The sequence below is a fragment of the Hypanus sabinus genome, chromosome 1, assembly GCF_030144855.1.
Source record: "Hypanus sabinus isolate sHypSab1 chromosome 1, sHypSab1.hap1, whole genome shotgun sequence".
Classification (NCBI taxonomy): Eukaryota; Metazoa; Chordata; class Chondrichthyes; order Myliobatiformes; family Dasyatidae; genus Hypanus; species Hypanus sabinus.
This window is the reverse complement of record NC_082706.1, coordinates 142,978,847-142,999,824: the sequence shown is the minus strand read 5'-3', so window position 1 is coordinate 142,999,824 and position 20,978 is coordinate 142,978,847. Positions and strand designations below refer to the sequence as shown.

The following is a 20,978-nucleotide window of genomic DNA, read 5'->3' as shown; positions in this document are numbered from 1 at the left end:
TTGAAAGCAGTAACAGCCTTGTGTCTGTGTAGATAGGTCTCTATCAGCTTTGCACATCTGGACACTGCAATTTTTTTTCCCCACTCTTCTTTACAAAACTGCTCAAGCTCTGTCAGATTGCATGGCGATCATGAGTGAACAGCCTGTCAAGTCCAGCCACAAATTCTCAATTGGATTGAGGTCTGGACTGACTTGACCACTCCAGGATATTAACTTTGTTGTTTTTAAGCCATTCCTGTGTAGCTGCGGCTTTATGCTTGGGGTCATTGTCTTGCTGGAAAACAAATCTTCTCCCAGGTCACAGTTCTCTTGCAGACTGCATCAGGTTTTCCTCCAGGATTTCCCTGCATTTTGCTGCATTCATTTTACCCTCTACCTTCAGAAGCCTTCCAGGGCCTGCTACGGTGAAGCATCCCCACAGCGTGATGCAGACACCACCATGCTTCATGATAGGGATGGTGTGTTTTTGATGATGCGCGGTGTTTAGCTTACACAAAACATAGTGTTCAGTCTGATGGCCAAAAAGCTCAATTTTCCTTTCATCAGACCATAGAACCTTCTTCCAGTTGACTTCAGAGTCTCCCACATGCCTTCTGGCAAACTCGAGCTGAGATTTCATGAGAGTTTTTTTCCAGCAGTGGCTTTCTCCCATAAAGCTGCGACCGGTGAAGCACCCCCACAACAGTTGTACGCACAGTCTCTCCTATCTCAGGCACTCCAGAGGTGTCATAGGTTTCTTGGTGGCCTCCCTCCTTCTTGTATCCACCTCCTGACTTGTGCTTTTCAATAACCTTTTCACAGAGTTGCCTGGAGTGTTCTTTTGTCTTCACGGTGTAGATTTTGCCAGGATACCGACTCACCAGCAGTTGGACCTTCCAGATACAGGTGTAATTTACTACAATCAATTGAAGCACCACGACTGCATACAGGTGATCTCCATTTAACCAATTATGTAACTTCTGAAGTCAATTGGCTGCACCAGTGATGAATCGGTGTGTCATATAAAGGGGGTGAATACCTATGCAATCAATTATTTTCTGTTTTATATTTGGAATTAATTTAGATCACTTTGACACGAAAGAGTGTCAAAAAAGCCAAATTAAATCCACTATGATTCCATGTTGTAAAACAATAAAACATGAAAACTTCCAAGTTATAGGGAAGGGAGGGCACTGCTGAGGTATATGGGGGGGGGGGGGTGGAGGACAGGGAGTGATGTCACTGGAAAGGCCAGTGCACAAAATGCAGGAGGGAGTCAGCAGGCCAGGCAGCACCTGTGGAGGGAAATTAGCAGATGATGTTTTTGGGTCGAGACTCTTCACAAGGCAGACAATTTAGCCCATTGGTTTTGCTCCACCATTCAGCCATGGCTGATTTATTTTCCCTCTCAGCCCCATTCTCCTGCCTTGTCCCCTGATCTTTGAAGCTCTACTAATCAAGAACCTACCAACATCCTCTTTAAATATATCCAATGACTTGACTTCCACAGCCATCTGTATCAATGAATTCCACTACCCTCTGGCTAAAGAAATTCCTCCTCATCTTTGTTCTAATGGCACATCCTTCTATTCTGAGGCTGCGCTCTCTGGTTCAAGACTCTCCCACTACTGAAAACACCCACTCCACTTTCACTCTAGCTAGGTTATTAATATTTAGTAAGTTTCAATTAAATCCCCCCAATCTAACAATGATTAGCAGTCTGACACATCAACTGTTTATTCCCTTTCACTTACGCTTCCTGACCTGCTGAATTCTTCCTGCGTTTTGTGTGTTGATCGAGATTTCCAGCATCCACAGAATCCTGTGTCACGGCATTTATTGAGCATTGCCAAAGAGGCTGAGGGCAGAAGTGGGGAGCAGAGTTTGTGAACTGTGCTGCCCTTCCGGTGAAGGCACACCCGCAGTAACCAGTTCAAAGGTCATGACACTGAGCCCGGAGCCACATACAGGCCAGGCCAGTACCCGTCAAATTCAGGCTCAGCATTATCGTGACAACGAGAATTGCAGATAACAGGAAATAAACTGGTGTGTGGGCAAGCGAGCAGAGGGCTTCAGATGCAGATGGACACAAACAGACACTCGAGAGATGGTAGGTGCGGAAATCCGAAGCAACAGTAAAATGAGATGCTGGAGGAAGTCAGTGGGTCAGGCAACATCTGTGGGTGGAAACCGACAGTCAATCTTTCAGTCTGACACCGTTCATCTGGACTCATCATGCAGACCTTCTAGTCTGCTGGGCAGAAAGAGAACACAGACAGTACACACCATTCAGCCCATGACGTCCAACCAAATTATACCAGCCTATTCCACAATCAGAATCCCTCCCTCCTAGAGGCCAGAGCCCTCCGTTTTTCTTACATCTACGTGCCTGTCTAAGATAGCCAGTAGAGATTAATCCTGACCCGTGGGAGGGGAGACGACAATGACTGGGAAGGCACTGACTGGTGTGAAGGAGCAGAGGGATCTGGAGTGGACATCCATGCCCCCGCAGGACCAGGAGTTGAAGAGCTTAAAAAGGCACACAGTTTGCTTCCTTTTACTAGCCAAGGCATCAAGTATGAGCAGATATATTGCGTTGGGTCTGTGAAATGCATCAATGAAGCCACGACTGTATACAGCTCTGGTCACCAGTCAAAACCTTACTGCCAGAGTAGAAGTGTCACATACTCGAGGACACACATTCATGGTGAGGCGGGAAGTTCAAAGGAGAAGAATGGGAAGGAAAAGTTTATTTTTTAATGAGTGGCAGCTACATGGAACGGGCTGCCAGGGCAGTGGTAGAGACAGACAGAGGTGCTTAAGAGACGGACACATGAATAAGCAATGATGGAGGAATATTGATCACATGCAGGCACAGGGGATTTGTGTTCATTCAGAATCATGTTGGACCGAAGGACCTACTCCTGTGCTGTACCGTGCTGGCTGCACTGGACGATGAGCAAAGGAGCTTCTCCAGGAGGGAGCCGGGACTGAGAGCTGTCGCTGCAGGTCAAATCTCAAACGTGCAGGGCTCACTTCCCTCAGCACAGGGGCCGGGAAGAGAGCGAGAGGGATGAAGTGACTGGTGAGGAAGGGATAGGATTTACCACCCCTCACCCCACCCCTGAGAAGTCTGGAACTCACTGCTGGAGGGTGGGGGGAAGAATTTACCACCCATCGACCCCACCCCGAGAAGTCTGGAACTCACTGCTGGTGGGGGGGGGGAGGGGGAGAGGATTTACCACTCTTCATTCTCCCCACCCCCCATTAGTCTGGAGCTCACTGCCAGAGAAGGTGGGAGAGGCATATGCCCCGACGGCTGAGAACTGAGCTGTGCAGTGGGTGGGGTTAGGTTACAGGAGCCCGAAGACCCAAAGACACTAAACACTAAGCCCGAAAACACTAAACAATTCAGGAATATCTTCTTCCCCACCACCAACAGATTTCTGAACGGCCCATAAACACATGAGCACTATCTCGTTACTCATCTTTTGCAGAATTTAGAATAGTACAGCACATTACAGGCCCTTTGGCCCACAATGTTGTGCCGACCCTCAAACCCTGTCCTACATACAACCCCCACCTTAAATTCCTCCCTATACCTATCTAGTAGTCTCTTAAATTTCACTAGTGTATCTGCCTCCATCACTGACTCAGGCAGTGGATTCCACGCACCAACCACTCTCTGCGTGAAAAACCTTCCTCTAATATCCCCCTTGAACTTCCCTCCCCTTATCTTAAAGCCATGTCCTCTTGTACTGAGCAGTGGTGCCCTGGGGAAGAGGCGCTGACTGTCCACTCTGTCTATTCCTCTTACTATCTTGTACACCTCTATCATGTCTCATCTCATCCTCCTTCTCTCCAAAGAGTAAAGCCCTAGGCTCCCTTATTATTTAGTTTATTTATTTAGCTAATATATAAGTATCTAATATCTAATAGCTAAGTGTTATTTAGCTAATTCATTTAGTTTTTGAAACTTACGGTAATTTTTATGTCTTGCACTATACTGCTGCCACAGAACAACAAATTTCACAACGTCTATGAGTGACCCAAATCCAGATACCGAGTCTGTTCTGATTCTCTTTGAATGGGATGGGCACAATGGGCCAAAGAAACTCTTCCCTGTGTGGCCAGATTTCCTTTGTTTCTTTCATGGAGACTAGTTTTATATCCCAGCCTTCTTGATCTAATGGATGAGGCAACAAGCACTCACAACCCAAAGCTGCTCTCCATCTCTCCCCCAAACTGGCAAGAATATTCTTCAGTTCCAGCTGAGTGAAGACATGCCCTCTTCTCATTGGAGGCACAGGAACTTGAAGACCCACACTCAACGTTTTAGAAACAGTTTCTTCCCCTCAGCAATCAGATTTCTGGACAGTCAATGAATCAACCCATGAACACTACCTCACTAATTTCCCTGAAAAGAATAGTACTGAAGAAGGATTTCTGCCAGAGATGTTGTCTGTTTATTCATTTCCATGGATGCTGTGACCTGCTGAGTTCCTCTAGCATTTTGGGTTTCTCACGATTTGTTCCTCTCTTTTGCATTACGTATTTAACTTGTTTACAAATTAAGTATTTCTCATTGTATTTTATATCTTTTATGTATTGCAACTGCAAAACAACAAATTTCACAACATACTGTGTGCCAGTGATATTAAACCCGATTCCAGTTCAGATTCTCGTTCCACTGAATCCCATTTATCCTGAACCTTCCTGGCTCAGATTCCCTTTCATGTACTTCATATTTCCTCAAGGTGCACTCGGAAGCCATTTGGCCCATCAAGTCAATGCCAACCCACAGAGACCTTCCCCTGTAACCTATTCTTCTAACTTCATCCTTCTCCCCCACCCAGGTGGCTTTATCTATCACCTTCTTGTTTATACTTCTTCCCCTCCCCACCCTCTTACTCTGACTCCATCCCCCTTCCTTTCCAGTCCTGACAAAAGCTCTTAGCTCAAAATGTTGACTGCTTATTCATTTCCACGGATGCTGCCTGACCTGCTGAGTTCCTCCAGCATTTTGTGTGTGTTGCGAAGGAGCTTGTTTTGCTGCTGCAGCTGGTGTTGTTCTGCTGAACACAGTCTGGTGTTGGACTGTGTGACAACACACGCAGGCTGCCCCCAGCACACCCTTACGTTGTTACCACAAACAATGTATTTCACTCCTTGTTTCGATGTACATGTGATAGGTAAGTGAATCAGAAAATCTGAACAGACCGAGCCTCCCCTTACAACTGAACTGTTCCACCCTGGGTTGGGTACAGCACTATTCCTTAAATCTGCTGAGGCCACGATTGGACCACTGCATGAACCTTTGGTCATCGTGTTATAGGAAAAACATGGAAAGGGTGCAGAGAAGATTCATGAGGACACCGCAAGGGACAGAAGTTCTAAGTCAAGGGAAGAGGGTGGACAGGCTAGGTCTTCATTCCTTGGAATGTCCAACAAGGGGTGACCTCACCGAGGTAAGGGCATAAATAGGGTGACTGCACCAAAAATTACAGGGTATAGGTTCGTGAGAGATGAAAGATTTAGTAGAAATCTGAGGGACAACTTCTCAGAGGGTCGTGTGGATATAGAATGAGCTGCTGGAGGAAGTAGTTGAGGCAGGTACATAAACATTTAAAAGGCATTTGGATAGGTATGTAGCTAAGAAAGATTTAGAGGGATATGGGCCAAGCACAGACAGGTGGGATTAGCTTAGATAATTCCGTGTTGTGTTATTTTATGACTCTTTAACTGAATTTACTAAGGCCTCCCTGAGCAGTAAAACATTACCTTCCTGCCTTATTTGGTTCTTATATGCTGCTTAATCCTTACCATCCTCAGCACCATTTTTCCTCTGAGGTTCTGGGTGCCTTCCTCCACCCCTCCCAATCCCACGAAAAGGATTCTATCCCAATGTCACAATGATATTCTGGCCTCTACCTCACCCCTCTATTCCAGGAAACTTTCTGCTAGTGGCACGGGGGCTCCCAATTCTCCGGATCACACACCGCGGAGTCACCGTGGCTGCCAGTCACACGCAGTGAGGAAGTTAACTCACTTTTGCACTCCACAGCTTTTAAAAAAAATCTAAGACAGGGGTCCAAGTGAGAAGCAGAGATGGAGGTTGAGGAGGAACTTGCTAGAGAAGGATAAAAGGAGACAGCGAAGGCAGGTGGGGAGCAGAGACAATAGCAAAGAACCGAGGGGTTGAGTAGCCTGTGTACAAGGTGTATGTAAAATGTCCTGGACCACTTCCTATACCTCAGGAGCCACCTCTTAGTGAAGATGGCCAATGAATACAGTGGAGAATTGCACTGACACACTAACCGAGGAAAAGACTGCTTAAAACTTAAGACAGTGTAATACAGAATACTAATGGTCAGCTGGGTTCGAGTGATCCCTACCCTCCTGTATGATCCTGAAAGCTGGAAAACCTACAGGACATTATCTCCAGGGACCAGAGAGTTGCCACCAATACCATGTCTTCAGAGCCCTCCCAATCCAGTGGAAGGACAAGCAGTCTTCAGACCAAGTGAGGTTCCTACAGATGGGCACTTGGTGGCTAGCATAAATATAGTGGGCTGAAGGGTCTGCTCCTGTACTGTACTCTTCTATGTTCTAAAGCAGGGATTCACAACCTTCTTTATGCCATTAATCAAGCGGTCCATAGTTCGGAACCCCTGTTCCGAACCATGGTGATACAGCTGATAGTACTGGTGTCTATCAGCTCCAGAGATCCAGTTTCAATCCAGACTTCCGGTGCTGCCTGCGTGGAGTTTGCACGTTCTCCATGGGACCACCTGGGCTTTCCCCAGATGCTCTGGTTTCTCCCAACATCCCAAAGAGGAATAGGTTCTGTTTAATTAGGACCCAGGACCACTCAACAAGCAGATGGGTGAGTGAAAATTGATAATTGGATTATCACCGTCACAGGTACTGAGATATAGTGGAAACATCTGCTTGTGTGGCTGAGATACTGAGAAAGGAAACCAGAACGTAGAGTATAGCACTACAGTTACAGCAGTACAGGGTGAGCACGTTCCAGGGTAAGTCAGCAAAGCTTTTGATAACTTACAGAAGTTTAAATCATGATGGCTAGGATGGGGTGTTCTAGAAGAGCTGTCCCTAACAAGCAAGGCAAAATTGTCAGCAGCAATGGGCAAGTCACCAGGCAAGTGGGAAGGGTCAAATCCATCAATCCCATCATACCTTCAGCGATTCCTGCAGGGACTCAGTCAAGGGCGAATCTTCGTCCTCCTCATAGTCACTGAACTGATCCTGGGAGCAGTAGTGAGTGCTGTAGGCTGAATGTTCCTCAATTGCACGGCGCCACACCTAGGTTTTTGAATAAGAGAATTAGCTCACAAGATCAAAAAGAGGAACTGCACAGAAACATTTATAGCTGGCTAGTGGTGCACACATGGCCTTTCAAAAACACTCTACTCCTTGCTGGCAATCTCTCCCACTGTCTGAGAAAATCCACTCTCCCTTAAATGAAAGTACTCCAACAGAACACAGCTTGGAGACTGACTATCCGGCACAGCCCTTCCTCCCACTGACACCAACTGCAGAAGGAAATGCCTCTGCACATTTATCAAGGATCCCCACCTCTGGGTCCTGCTATCTTCTCAAAACTACCATCAAGCATCAGGTACAGAAGCCTGAAGTCCTACATCACCAGGTTTAAGAACCAGCTGCTTCCCTTCAACCATTCTTGAACCAACTGCACAACCCTAATCTTACTATAATTTAAGCATAATATACATTCGGTGTGCTGTCTGCACCTAAGTGCCTGTGATATTGACGGCTAAAAAGCTAATTTTTTGTTCCATCAGACCAAAGAACCTTTTTCCGGCTGTCTTCAGTCCTTCAGGCCTTCTGGCCTTCTGGCAAACTCTTGCCGAGATTTTCTGAGTTTTTTTTCCTACAGAGGTTTTCTCCACTCTCCCATAAGGCTGTGATTATTGAAACACCTGGGCAACAGTGGTTGTATGTGCAGTCTCCCCCATCTCAGCTACTGAAGCTTGTAACACCTCCAGAGTTGTCATAGGTCTCTTGGTGGTCTCACTCACTAGACCCCTTCTTGCACATTCACTCAGTTTTTGAGGACTACCTGCTCTACACAGATTTACAGCTGTGCCATATTCTTGATGATTGACTTAATTGTACTCCGAGGGATATTCAGTGACTTGGAAATTCTCTTGTATCCATCTCCTGACTTGTGCTTTTCAATAACCTTCACATGGAGCTGCTTGGAGTGTTCTTTTGTTTTCATGGTGTAGTTTTTGCCAGGGTACTGACTCACTTTTCACACGGTCTCCGATGACGGCCTGCTCCAGGCAGATTTACAGCTGTGCCATACTCTTTCCATATTTTGACGATTGGTTTAACTGTACTCCAGGGGATATTCGGGGACTTGGAAATTTTCTTGCATCCATCTGACTTGTGATTTTCGCAGAGTTGCTTGGAGTGTTCTTTTGCCTTCACGGTGTAGTTTTTGCCAGGATACTGACTCACCAGCAGTTGGACCTTCCAGATACAGGTGTATTTTTAATACAATCAGAGGAACACTTCGACTGCACACAGGTGATCTCCATTTAACTAATTATGTGACTTGAAAACTACTGGCTGCACCAATGATTTGATGAGTTATATTAAAGGGGTTGAATACTTATGCAATCAATTTTTTTGTATTTTAGATTTGTAATTAATTTAGATCACTTTGTAGAGATCTTTTTTCACTTTGATCAACCAGAAAAGAGACTTCTTCATGTCCATGTCAACAAAAAGCCAAATTAAATCCAATATGATTCAATGAAAACTTTCAGGGGGTAAATACTTCTCATTGGCACTGTAAATGCCTACAGAAGGCAACTAAAAAGTCATTATGAAGGTAAAGACAAAATATGAAAGTAAACTAGCTAATAATGTTAAAGAGGATATCAAAATTTTCTTCAGCTACATGAAGTGTAAAATTGAGGCGAGAGTGGATTTGACATCAGTCTTCACTGTGGAAGACACTAGCGGTATGGTGGAGGTCCCAGGCTCAGGTGATAGACAAAGATTTGATTGGTTTTGTGTACTTGGAGTTTCAGAAGGCTATTGACAAGGTGTCACACAAGAGGCTGCTTAAGCTACAAACCCACGGAAAGATTCTAGCATGGATAAAGCAGTGACCGATTGGCAGAAGGCAGAGAGTGGGAATAAAGGGAGCCTGTTCTGGTTGGCTGCCAATGACTAGTGGTGTTACACAGGGTCTGTGTTGGGACCAATTCTTTTTACATTATATGTCAATAATTTGATGATGAAATTGATGGCTTTGTTGCAAAGTTTGCAGACAATATGAAGGTGGGTAGAGCGGCAGGTAGTTTTAGGAAATAGAGAGGCTACAGGAGGACAAACAGATTAGGAGAGTGGGCAAAGAAGCGGCAGATGGAATACAGTGTCGGGAAGTATATGGTCATTCACTTTGGTAGAAGAAATGGAAGAGCTGACTATTTTCTAAATGGAGAGAAAATACAAAAAACTGATGTGCAAAGGGATTTGGAGTCCTTGTGCAGGATTCCCTAAAGGTTAATTTTCAGGTTGAGTCTGTGGTGAGGAAGGCAAATGCAATGTTACCATTCCTTTCAAGAGGACTAGAATATAAAAGCAAAGAAGCAATATTGAAAGTTGTAAAGCACTGGTGTCCTCATTTGGAGTATTGAGAGCAGTTTTGGGCCCCTTATCTTAGAAAGGATGTGCTGAAACTGGAGAGGATTCAAAGGAGATTCACGAAAATAATTCCAGGATTAAGCAGCTTGTCAACCACACAACATTCACACAAACCAGGGTTTGGGTGGACCAGACACCCCAACCTCACAGATTTGGCAAGACCAAAGTCACACTCACCCTACACATACGAAGCCTGAGAAAGGTGGGTGACTCGCCGTGGAGTCCGGAGGCTGTGAGAGGGTCTAGCAAGCCACATTTCCAGAGACGCCCAGTAAAAAAGGTTTCACATCCAATTGGTAAGCCCTAACACGACAGTTTAGCAACACTTTGCAGTAAAATGGACGTTTTTGTTTTAAATAGCTTTTTTTCTTGTAAACATTTTGGGTATGTTTAATTCATGCTTCTCTTGTGAATGCTGCTTATATGATGCCTCGGGCCTGTGAAGCTGCTGCAACCAAGTTTTTCACTGTACCTGTGCACTTGTGTATGTGGCAACAACTTGACTTTGCTTTTGAGAGGGTTCTTTGATAGTACAATGTTCCCCGTTCCCAACACATTAATATAATGTTGTGATAACAGGTGTCCTAGAACTCTAAATAACTTCAGTGACTGCACGTGTTTTATGTAGTAAGCAGGCCAGAACCCTGTGGTACTAACGTTACTCACTTGACTTGTAAGAGTTGGTGAGCTCTTCAGGTTTGCTTTGAAGATGTGAACGCTGTCATCAAAGAACTTGACTGAAAAGACTCTCTCCTCTGTCCCTTTAACCTTTGGGGTCAAAATACATTGGGAATGAGAAACTCGGTAGCATATGCATTCAATATTAATTTCCCTATCCAGTTGACTCAACTTCAAGTCAGAAGAGACACTGCATCAGACAGAACATTCCACACTGTGCTGTTCATTGAACCAACAATCCCTCTCCACCAACATAGTTATACAGCACAAAAACAGGTACTTTGGCTCAGATGGACCATGCCAACTAAGATGTCCCATCCAGACAAGTCCCATTTGCCAGCGTCTGGTTCATGACCTCTAAACCTTTTCCATCCTCGTACCTGTCAAGCCATCTTTGCCTCAACCACTATCCCTGGCAGCTCACTGAAAAAACACACCACCCTCAGTGTAACAAATTGCCACTCAAGTTCCTATTAAATCTCTCCCCTCTTACTGTAAACTAATGCCCGCCAGTTCTCTATTCCCCAACCCTGGGAAATGAAGGGCTGTATGCATTACCCCATCTATGTTCCTCATGATTTTATACAAGATCATTTTCTCAATCTTCTGTTCCAAGGATATAGTCTCAGCCTGTCCAAGCTTCCCCTATAATTACTTTCAGTTCAAGACCTGGTGAATCCTGTAAATATTTTCTGCACTCTTTCCAGTTTAATAACATCTTTCCTCTAGTAGGGTGACTGAAACTGAATACCCCCAAGTGCGGCCTCACCATCTCGTACATCTGCAACCTAACATTCCAAATTTCGTACTCACTGCCTTGACCATTTGAGGCCATTGTGCCAAAAGCCTTTGCCATCGTCCTGTTGATCTGTAACTCCCCCTTCAGAGGACCACGTACATGAACTCAAAGAACCACCAGTTGTGCAACGCCCTACAGGCCCTGCTATTTGCTGTGGATGCCCTACCTTGATTTGACTTTCTAAAACAGAACACCTCGTACTTACTGAACTGAACTCCATTTGTCATTCCTTGACCCACTTACTCAGTTGATCAAGATCACCCGTTACTTTTAATAACCTTTTGTTGACTAGCTCACCTAAAGCAACCCTCTTCTATAAACTCCTCACCATGTGCCCCATCTCTAGGACATCCCAATCTGCCCCACCACCTTTAACATCTACAACCTTCACCCCCTTCCCCCACCAAAACTAGGCTCCACCTGTACTCTTCTCCACCTTACCTGGGTCAGGATGTCATGATTAGTTTTGCTGCACGTGAGCTCCTGACTAACCATGACCTTCGTGCAACACATCAGGTCTTTTCTCCTGATTTCAGTTGGGTTTGCACTGGTTGGATGGTTATCCAAGTTTGATCTTCAATTCACCTCTCCACTAGACCAACATTTTATCTCTCTGTTCATCAGCCTCTCTCACCCTCCACCATTACCCCATCATCACTCCACCCTTCTATCCTCTGCCCTATCACAGACCATCCTTTTACTGTTTCCCCTATTTTCCCTGCAGCCAGTTGTGATTTTACTGATACGTTTGACTTCTCTGAGAAATCCTCCCTCTCCACCTCTACTGAGCCTTACCATACAAACCGCCTGTGTCAGGTTCTTGCAGCCAAGCCGATACACATCGCTCTTTGCTTCTGACCTTAAATACATAGGAAGGACACAGTTAAAGACTCTGATCCATTGACAAGACAACATAATTAACAGACCACAGCAAAATATTCTGCTCACACTTACTGGCTGTGAAACCAGCTCAACACTCCATGTTCCAAGACGACCCAGAACAAATTCCATCCGAAGAACCTGGAACGCTGGAAAATTCAGGACCATCAGATCAACATACACACACGGACCAGATCAGTCAAAGCCAGGCATCAACACCATTTGCAAAGGCTGTGGGACATTAAAGGACCAACATCCAGGGGCATTGCCTCATCATCCAGACAGGTGGGTCCAAGTCCCACCACAGCTCTGTAAATTCATTACCCACATCTCCAATAAGACAACAGACTCACTGACAGTTACTGTGAAATGTTTGTATTGCACCTATAACCCCATCCAGATCCCAAACCCTTATCAGGAAAGAAAGTCTGCCTCTCTCACCCAGTCTGGTTAATACACAACTCCAGACCCATCAGAATGCTCAACTCTTCACCACCCTCTACGTTGGCTCTCCTACCATAAATATTTTGCTAATACAATCACAGGATATGAAGACTACTGACAGTATCTTTTGTTTCTCCTCAATTTCCCCCATAATGAGGAAGCAGTTGAGAATCAAAGACCTTGGTGAGTTAGTAGTCACCAGGTGGGGTAAGAAGAGATTTCTTCCCCTGAAGGACATTAATAATCATACAACACTCCAGTAGTTTTCGTGGTAATTGTCTTTGAGATGAGGTTATGGTGATTCTTCTTTTAATACCAAGTGCATTTAGCAACATACAGCACCGAAACAGGCCTTTCAAGCCCAACTCATCCATGCCAACCTGAGTGCCCACCTAAGCTAATCCCATTTTGTAATCATAATCATTTGACTACTGAAATGTTAACCACGTCATTACAGTACGGTGAAAAAAATTGCCTTGTATGCCATTCATATAGGTCACTCTATCACATTAGTACATCCAAATCTCCCCACCATCTAGGCCATGCCACCTTCTGACAACTACTATCGGGCATGAGGTACAGAAGCCCCCACATCATCAGGTTCAGGAACAACTACTTCCTTTCAACCGTTCAGTTCTTGAAACAATCACTACAACCCTAATCACTTCAGATTGCAACACTAAGACCACTTTTTCTAATTGGTTTTTGTAAACATTACATAAACGATGTTTAATTTATATTATTCCTGTGAACACTGCTTATCTGATGCCGTGCACCTGCGATGCTGCTGCGAGTAAGTTTCTGATTGCACCTATGCATACATGTCCTTGCACATATACAACTTGACTTTGGGATTGATATAGATGAGTACAATAGTTGGCATCCACAAGGTGTAATAGAGCTTTGACCAGTGACCAATCCGCGTTTGAGACTGAAAGGAAGGCGGGGCAAGCACAGTGGCAATCCTCGTCTGAGTGGGCAGGGTCAGAAAGGTGATCTTGAGGCTTTAGTTCTCAGAGGTTTCAGCAAAGACAGGTTTCAGTCAAAAAAAAAAGAAAATCTCTAGGTTAAGATCTCATCTTTTTTCTCCAGACCTGATGAAGGTTCTCAGCTTGAAACTGTTTACTCTTTTCCATCGATGCTGTCTGACCTGCTGAGTTCCTCTGGCATTTTGTGTGTGTGTTGCTTTATTTTTCCTTCCCTTCTTTATACCTGTTTAACTAGGCAGTAGAGATGCTAGGTAGGATAGTGGGATGCTCCTCTTGCAGGACTTGGGAAGGCAGGGAGACCTTCCTTTGCCATGACAACTACAACTGCGAGAAATGAATATAGTTGCTGCTTCTATCAATCTGTGTCAAGGGGTTGGAGCTGGAACTGGATGAACTCCTGATCATTCGAGAGGCCGACAGGGTGATAGGTAGGACATATAGAGAGGTAGCTACACCCAAAGTTCAGTTCACAGGAAACTGGGTGACCGTCAGGAAGGGTAAAGGGGTAAAACAGCCAGTACAGAGTACCCGTGGCCATCCCCCTCAACAACAGGTATATCACTTTGGATACTGCTGGCAGGATGACCTAACAGAGGAAAGTCACTGCGGTCAGATCTCTGACATTCAGTCTGGCTCTGGGACTCAAAAGGGAAGGGGAGAGAAGAGGCACTTTGTGGTGATAGGGGATTCATTAGTTAGGGGAACAGACAGGAGGTTTTGTGGGCAAGAATGAGATTCCCGGATGGAATTCTGCCTCCCGAATGCCAGGGCCTGGGGCATGTCAGATGGAGTCCTCAACATTCTTAAGTGGGAGGATGAACAGCCAGAGGTCATGATCCAGGTAGGTGACCAATGACATGGGTACGATGAGTGATGAAGTTCTGCAGAGGGTGTTCAGACAGTTAGGTGCTAAGTTTAATGGCAGGACCTCCAGGGTTGTGATTTCAGGAATGTTACCTGTGCCACATGCTAGTGAGGCCAGTTTAATACATGGCTAAGGAGTTGGTGTGGGAGGGAGGGCATAAGATTTTTGGATCATTGGTCTCTCTTCCAGGGAAGTGAGTTTGTTGAATGTCTACAAGATGGCTTTTTAGAGCAGTTTGTCATTGAATCTACTACAGGATCAGCTGTACTGGATTGGGTGTTATGTAATGTACCAGAGGTGATGTTTAGGGAGCTTAAGGTAAAAGAACCCTTAGGAGGTGGTGATCACAGTATGATTGAGTTCAACTTGAAATCCGATAGAGAGAAAGTAAAGTTTAACATAGCATTATTTCAGCGGAGTAAAGAAAATTACAGTAAAGGAGTAAAGGAGAGAGGAGTTGGCCAAAGTAAATCGGAAGGAGATGCTGGCAGGGATGACAGCAGAGTAGCAATGGTGTGAGTTTCTGGGAAAAATGAGTAAGGTGCAGGATAGATATATTCCAAAAACAAAGAAATACTCAAATGGCAAAATAGTACAACCATGGCTGACAAGGGAAATCAAAGCTAATACAAAAGCATAGGAGAGGGCATACAACAAAGCAAAAAGTAGTGGTAAGACAGAGGATTCGGAAGCTTTTATAAGCCTGCAGAGAACAGCTAAAAGAATCATTAGGAGGGAAAAGATGAAATATGAAAGCAAGCTGGCAAACAATATCAAAATGGATAGTGCAAGGTTTTTCAGGTATGTAAAAAATAAAAGAGAGATGAAAGTGGACATAAGGCCCCTAGAAAATGAGGCCAGAGAAGAAATAACAAGGGACAAAGAGATGGTAGATGAACTAAATGCGTATTTTGCATCAGTCTTCACTGTGGAAGACACTAGCAGTGTGCCAGATGTTGAAAGGTGCAAGGGAAGAGAAGTGAGTACAGTTACTATTACAAGGGAGAGGGAAAAGAGGGAAAACAATAAGATGCAAGACCCGAGTGTACATCAGTCACCAGGACCAGATGAACTGCACCTTAGGGTTCTGAAGGAGGAAGCGGTAGAGATTGTGGAGGCATCAGTAATGATCTTTCAAAAATCACTGGACTCTGGCATAGTGCCAGAGGACTGGAAAATTGCAAATGTCACTCCACTCTTTAAGAAAGGAGGAAGGCAGCAGGAAGGAAATTATAGACTAGTTAGCCTGACCTCAGTAGTTGGGAAGATGTTGGAGTCAATTGTTAAGGATGAGGTTATGAAGTACTTGGTGACACAGGACAAAAAAAGACAAAGTTTGCATGGTTTCCTTATGGGAAAATGTTGCCTGACGAACCTGTTGGAATTCTTTGAGGAGACTGAAAGTAGGATAGATGAATGGGATGCAGTGGATGTTGTATTCCTGGACTTTCAGAAAGACTTTGACAATGTGCCACACAGAAGGCTGCTTACCAACTTAAGAGTCCATGGTATTACAGGAAAGTTACTGGCATGGTTAGAACATTGGCTGATTGGTAGGAGGCAGTGAGTGGGAATGAAAGGGCATTCTTCGGGTTGGCTGCCAGTAGTGTTCCGCAGGTGATGGAATAGATGGCTTTGTTGCCAGGTTTGCAGATGATATGAAGATTGGTGGAGGGGCAGGTAGTGTTGAGGTAGGCTGCAGAAGAACTTAGACGAATTAGGAGAATGGACAAGGAAATGGCAAATGAAATACAATGTTGGAAAATGCATGGTCATGCACTTTTGTAGTAGAAATAAATGTGCAGACTATTATCTAAATGGGGAGAAAATCCAAAAATCTGAGATGCAAAGGGACTTGGAAGTCCTTGTGCAGAACACCCGAAACTTGCTGGTTGAATTGGTGGGGAGAAAGGCAAATGCAATGTTAGCATCCATTTCAAGAGCAGGGATATGCTGCTGAGGCTTTATAAGGCACTGGTGAGGCCTCACCTGAGTATTGTGAACAGTTCTGGGCTCTTCATCTAAGAAAAGATGTGCTGGCATTGGAGAGGGTCCAGAGGAGGTTCACAAGGGTGATTCTGGGAATGAAAGGGTTATCATACGAGAAACGTTTGATAGCTCTGGGTCTGTACTCACTGGAATTTAAAAGGATGGGGTTGGGGTGGGGGGGGGGGGGTTCTCAATGAAACCTTTCGAATGTTGAAAGGCGGAGACAGAGCAGATGTAGAAAAGATGTTTCCCAGGGTGGGGGAGTCTAGGACAAGAGGGCACAGCCTCAGGATAGAGGGGAGTTCATTTAAAACAGTGATGAGGAGAAATTTCTTTAGCCAGAGGATGGTGAATTTGTGGAATTTATAACCACAGGCAGTTGTGAAGGTCAGGTCATTGGGCATATTTAAGGCAGAGCTTGATAGTTCTTGATTGGACACGGCATGAAAGGTTATGGGGAGCAGGCCAGGGAGTGGGGCTGAGGAGGGGGAAGAAAAGGATCAGCCATGATTGAATGGCAGAGCAAAATGATGGGCCAAATGGCCTAACTCTACTCCAATGTCTTATGGAAGGTGGGACCTGTACAGAAGGGACCGTTTGCAACTGAAATCGATGAGGATTAATATTCCAGTGAGAAGGATTGTTAATGCTGCACGGTGGGGTTTATACTAGAGCTGTAGGGGATGAGAACCAGAGTGCCAGAACAGATAGTGCCGTGGTCGGGGAGACAGATGTTGGTAAGACCCCAAAGTCAGGAATCGAAAGGTTGAGCATGAAAGGTTGACACTAGTGTCCTGAACTGTGTGTATTTCAACGCAAGCAGTATCGTAGGAAAGGCAGATGAGCTCAGAGCATGGATCAACACCTGAAATTATGACTTTGGAGCCATTAGTGAGATTTGGTTGCAGGAGGGGCAGGGCAGGCAGTTCAATATTCCAGGGTTCCATTGTTTTATTGTGGCAGAGTGGGAGGGATTAAAGGAAGAGTGCTGGCATTACCAGTCAAGGAAAACATTACGGCAGTGTTCCGTCTGTGACTAGTGAGGTGTTATGGGTGAAACTGAGAAATAAAGGTTTGACCACATCAGTGGGGCTATATTACAGACCACACAACAGTCCTTGGGATATAGAGATACAGATTTGTAAAGAGTTCGCAGACTGGTGCCAGAAACATAAGGTTGTTATAGTAGGTGATATTAACTTTTCACATATTGACTGTGACTCCCATATTGTAAAAAGGACTGGATGGGATAGAGTTTGTTAAATATGCTCAGGAAAGTTTCCTTCATCAGTACACAGAAGTTCCAAAGAGAGAGTGTGCAATACTCGACTTGCTATTAGGGAATGAGTCAGGACAGGTGCCAGAAGTTTGTGAAGGGGAACACTTTGCATCCAGTGACCACAATGCCATTAGTTTCTAAGTAAATATGCAAAGAGATAGGTTGGTCTGCAGGTTGAGATTCTAAATTGGAGAAAGGCCAATTTTGATTGTATCAGAAATTATCTGGCAAGTGTGGTTTGGGACAGCCTGTTTTCTGGCAAAGGAGTACTTGGAAACTGAAGGCCTTCAAAAATGAAATTTTGAAAGTACAAGCTTGTATATGCCTGCCGAATAAAAGGTAAAGATAGCAGGTGCAGGGAACCTTGGTTTTCAAGAGATATTGAGGCCCAGGTTAAGAGAGAAAAGGAGGTGCATATCGGGTTTAAACAAGTAGGAACAAATGAGGTGCTTACAGAGTATAAGAAATGCAACAGGACACATAAGAAAGAAATCCGGAGGCTAAAAGAAGGCATGAAGTTGCTCTAGCAGACATGGTGAAGGAGAACCCAATGGATTCAATAGATATGTTAAGAGCAAAAGAATTGCCAGGGATAGCATAGGTTCTCTGGAAGATCAGAAAGGTAATCCAGGTGTGGAGCCAAAACAGATGGGGGAGATCTTAAATGCATTCTTTGCAACTTTATTCAGGAGATGAATATTGAGTCTATAGAAGTGAGGCAAAGTGGTATCAACTTCATGGACCCTATACCGATTTCGGAGGAGGAGCTGATTTGCTATCCAGAGGCAAATCAGGATCCATAAATCACCAGGGCTAGTCAAGGTGTTTCCTCAAAGCCTACGGGAGGAACCCCAGCAGAGATATTTAAAACATGCTTAGCGCAGGTAAGGTGCCAGAGTATTGGAGGATGTTGTTTGCTAAAAATAAACCAGGATATTATAGGCTGATGAGTCTGACATCAGTTGTAGGAAAGTTATTGGACAGTATTCCAAGAGACTGGATATGTAGGTACGTGGATAGACATGGAGTGATTAAGGATAGTCAGCATGGCTTTGTACATGGTAGGACATGTCTAACCAATCTTAGAGTTTTTCAAGGAAATTACCAGAAAATTGGATGAAGGCAAAGCAGTAGCTGTTTAGTAAGGCACTTGACAAGTTCTCGCATGGGAGTCTGGTCAAGAAGGTTCAGTTGCTCAGCATTCAGAATTAAGTAGTAAATTGGATTAGACACTGGCTTTCTGGGAGAAACCAGAGAATGGTAGAAGGTTGCCTCTCTGACTGGAAGCCTGTTACTAGTGGAGTACTGCAATGATCAGTGCTGGGTTCTTTGTTGTTTGTTGTCTATATCAATGATCTGGATGATAATGTGATCAACTGGATCAGCAAATTTGTGGATGACACCAAGACTAGGGGTGTACTGGACAGCAAGGAAGGCTATCAAGGCTTGCAGAGGGACCTGGACCAGCTGGAAAAATGGGCTGAAAAATAGCAGATGGAACTTAACACAGACAAATGTGAGGTTTTGCCCTTCAGTAGAACCAACCAGGGTAGGTCCTACACAGTGAACGGTAGAGCACTGAGGAGTGTGGTAGAACAAAGGGATCTGGGAATACAGGTCCATAATTCGATGAAAGTGGTGTCACTGGTAGATAGGGTTGTAAAGAAAGCTTTTGGCACAATGGCCTTCATAAATCAATGTATCGATTATAGAAGATGAGATGTTATGTTGAAGTTGTATATTAGTGAGGTCTAATTTGAAGCATTCTGGTCACCTGCCTATAGGAAAGATGTGAACAAGGTTGAAAGAATGCAGAGAAAATTGACAAGGACATTGCTGGGTCTGGAGGAGCGGAGTTATAAGGAAAGGTTCAATTGGTCAGGACTGTATTCTTTGGAACGGAGCAGATTGAGAGGAGATTTGATAGATGCAACGCAAAATTATAAGGGGTATAGATAAGGTAAATGCAAGCAGGGTTTTTCTACTGAGGCTCAGTGGGACTACAGCCAGAGTTCACTGCTTAAGGGTGAAAGGCGAGACGTCTAAGGTGAAACTTCTCCACTCAGAGGGTCATGACTATGCGGAATAAGCTGCCAGCACGTGGTCCACGCGAGCTCCAATTTCAACACTTATGAGAAGTTTGGGTAGGTACATGGATATGGAGGGTTACGATCCCTTGCAGGTCATTGGGAGTAGGCAGGTTTTCATCATGGACTAGATGGGCTCTTTCTGTGCCGTACTCCTCTACAACTTGACGACTCTATGGTGGGCTGAATGGTCTCTCTCTTTGCTTGGATTCTTTGTATGTGTATGTCACACTAATCAGCTCTCACGCATGTACACGAAGAGAATTACCTTAAAAAGTGGTCCTTCAAATCTCTGCACCATTTTATGCTTTCCCTAAAGAGGAGAAACAGCTGATATTAGTTGGAACACTTGCCCTGCACACATTATAAAAATTCAAAATACTTCCCAGAATTTGTACCCATTTGGAAACAGTGTTGGCAATTCACAGCTTTAATAGCCAGATGTTAAAACACAGAGCAGTGCAACACAGGAACAGGCCCTTTCCCCCATACAGGCTGTGCCCACCATGAGATCTGCAATCTGTTCAGGGCCACATCAGAAGCGTTCAAAGTCTGATGACCAAAAACAGTTACAAGTTATGCAGGTAGTTCTATGGAAAGCCGACTCACGGGTGAAGTGCCAATCCTAGACTAAACATGAATCAACCAAGGATGCTTGACAGTTGCTGCAGGGCATGAATACTATCACCTATCTTTAAAAAGCTAAATCAAGTGACATAAGCGACATCATAGCTTCGCTTCCAGGTGAGCTCAATCACTGCTATGCTCACTTTGACCATCAAAACAGGGAGGAACCATCCGGAACTGCCACAGCCCCCAGTGGTCCTGTGACTTCAGTCAATTTGGTCGATGTGTGAGCAGCCTTCATGAGGGTGAACCCACGAAAAATATGCCACCTGGACGGAGTACCTGGCCAAGTACTAAAGACCTGTACTAATCAACCGGCTGGAGCGTTCACTGGGAGCTTTAACCTTTCACTTCAAGCTGGCCTCAATTATACCAGAATGTGGTATCGTGCCTCATTGACTATTGTCCAGTCGCACTTACAACCACAGTGATGAAATGTTTGGAGAGGTTAGAAATGAAACATATCAACTCCTGTCTGAGAAGCAACTTGGACCCACTCCAATTTGCCTACGAGCAACAAGATGTCATCTTATTTGCTCTTCACTCAACTCTGGAACATCTGGACAGCAAAGATGTATACATCAGGATGCTCTTTATCAACTATAGCTCAGCATTCAATACCGTCATCTCCTCAAAACTAATCAATATGATTCAAGAC

The 20,978-nt window shown here is 44.6% G+C and overlaps 1 protein-coding gene across 4 annotated transcripts in view; it reads right to left on the bottom strand.

Annotated features, from left to right (window-relative positions):
- Nucleotides 1-20,978, bottom strand: part of LOC132398368 (oxysterol-binding protein-related protein 1-like) — a 278,314-nt gene that overhangs the window by 204,897 nt on the left and 52,439 nt on the right. For all 4 annotated transcript variants that reach the window (XM_059977690.1, XM_059977684.1, XM_059977700.1 and 1 more), the window contains exons 10-14: nucleotides 19,962-20,006; nucleotides 12,116-12,189; nucleotides 11,957-12,020; nucleotides 10,351-10,452; nucleotides 7,180-7,305 (exon numbers count right to left, since the gene is read on the bottom strand). In XM_059977690.1, the coding sequence (XP_059833673.1) occupies nucleotides 7,180-7,305; nucleotides 10,351-10,452; nucleotides 11,957-12,020; nucleotides 12,116-12,189; nucleotides 19,962-20,006 (411 nt within the window). The remainder of the gene's footprint in view (nucleotides 1-7,179; nucleotides 7,306-10,350; nucleotides 10,453-11,956; nucleotides 12,021-12,115; nucleotides 12,190-19,961; nucleotides 20,007-20,978) is intronic.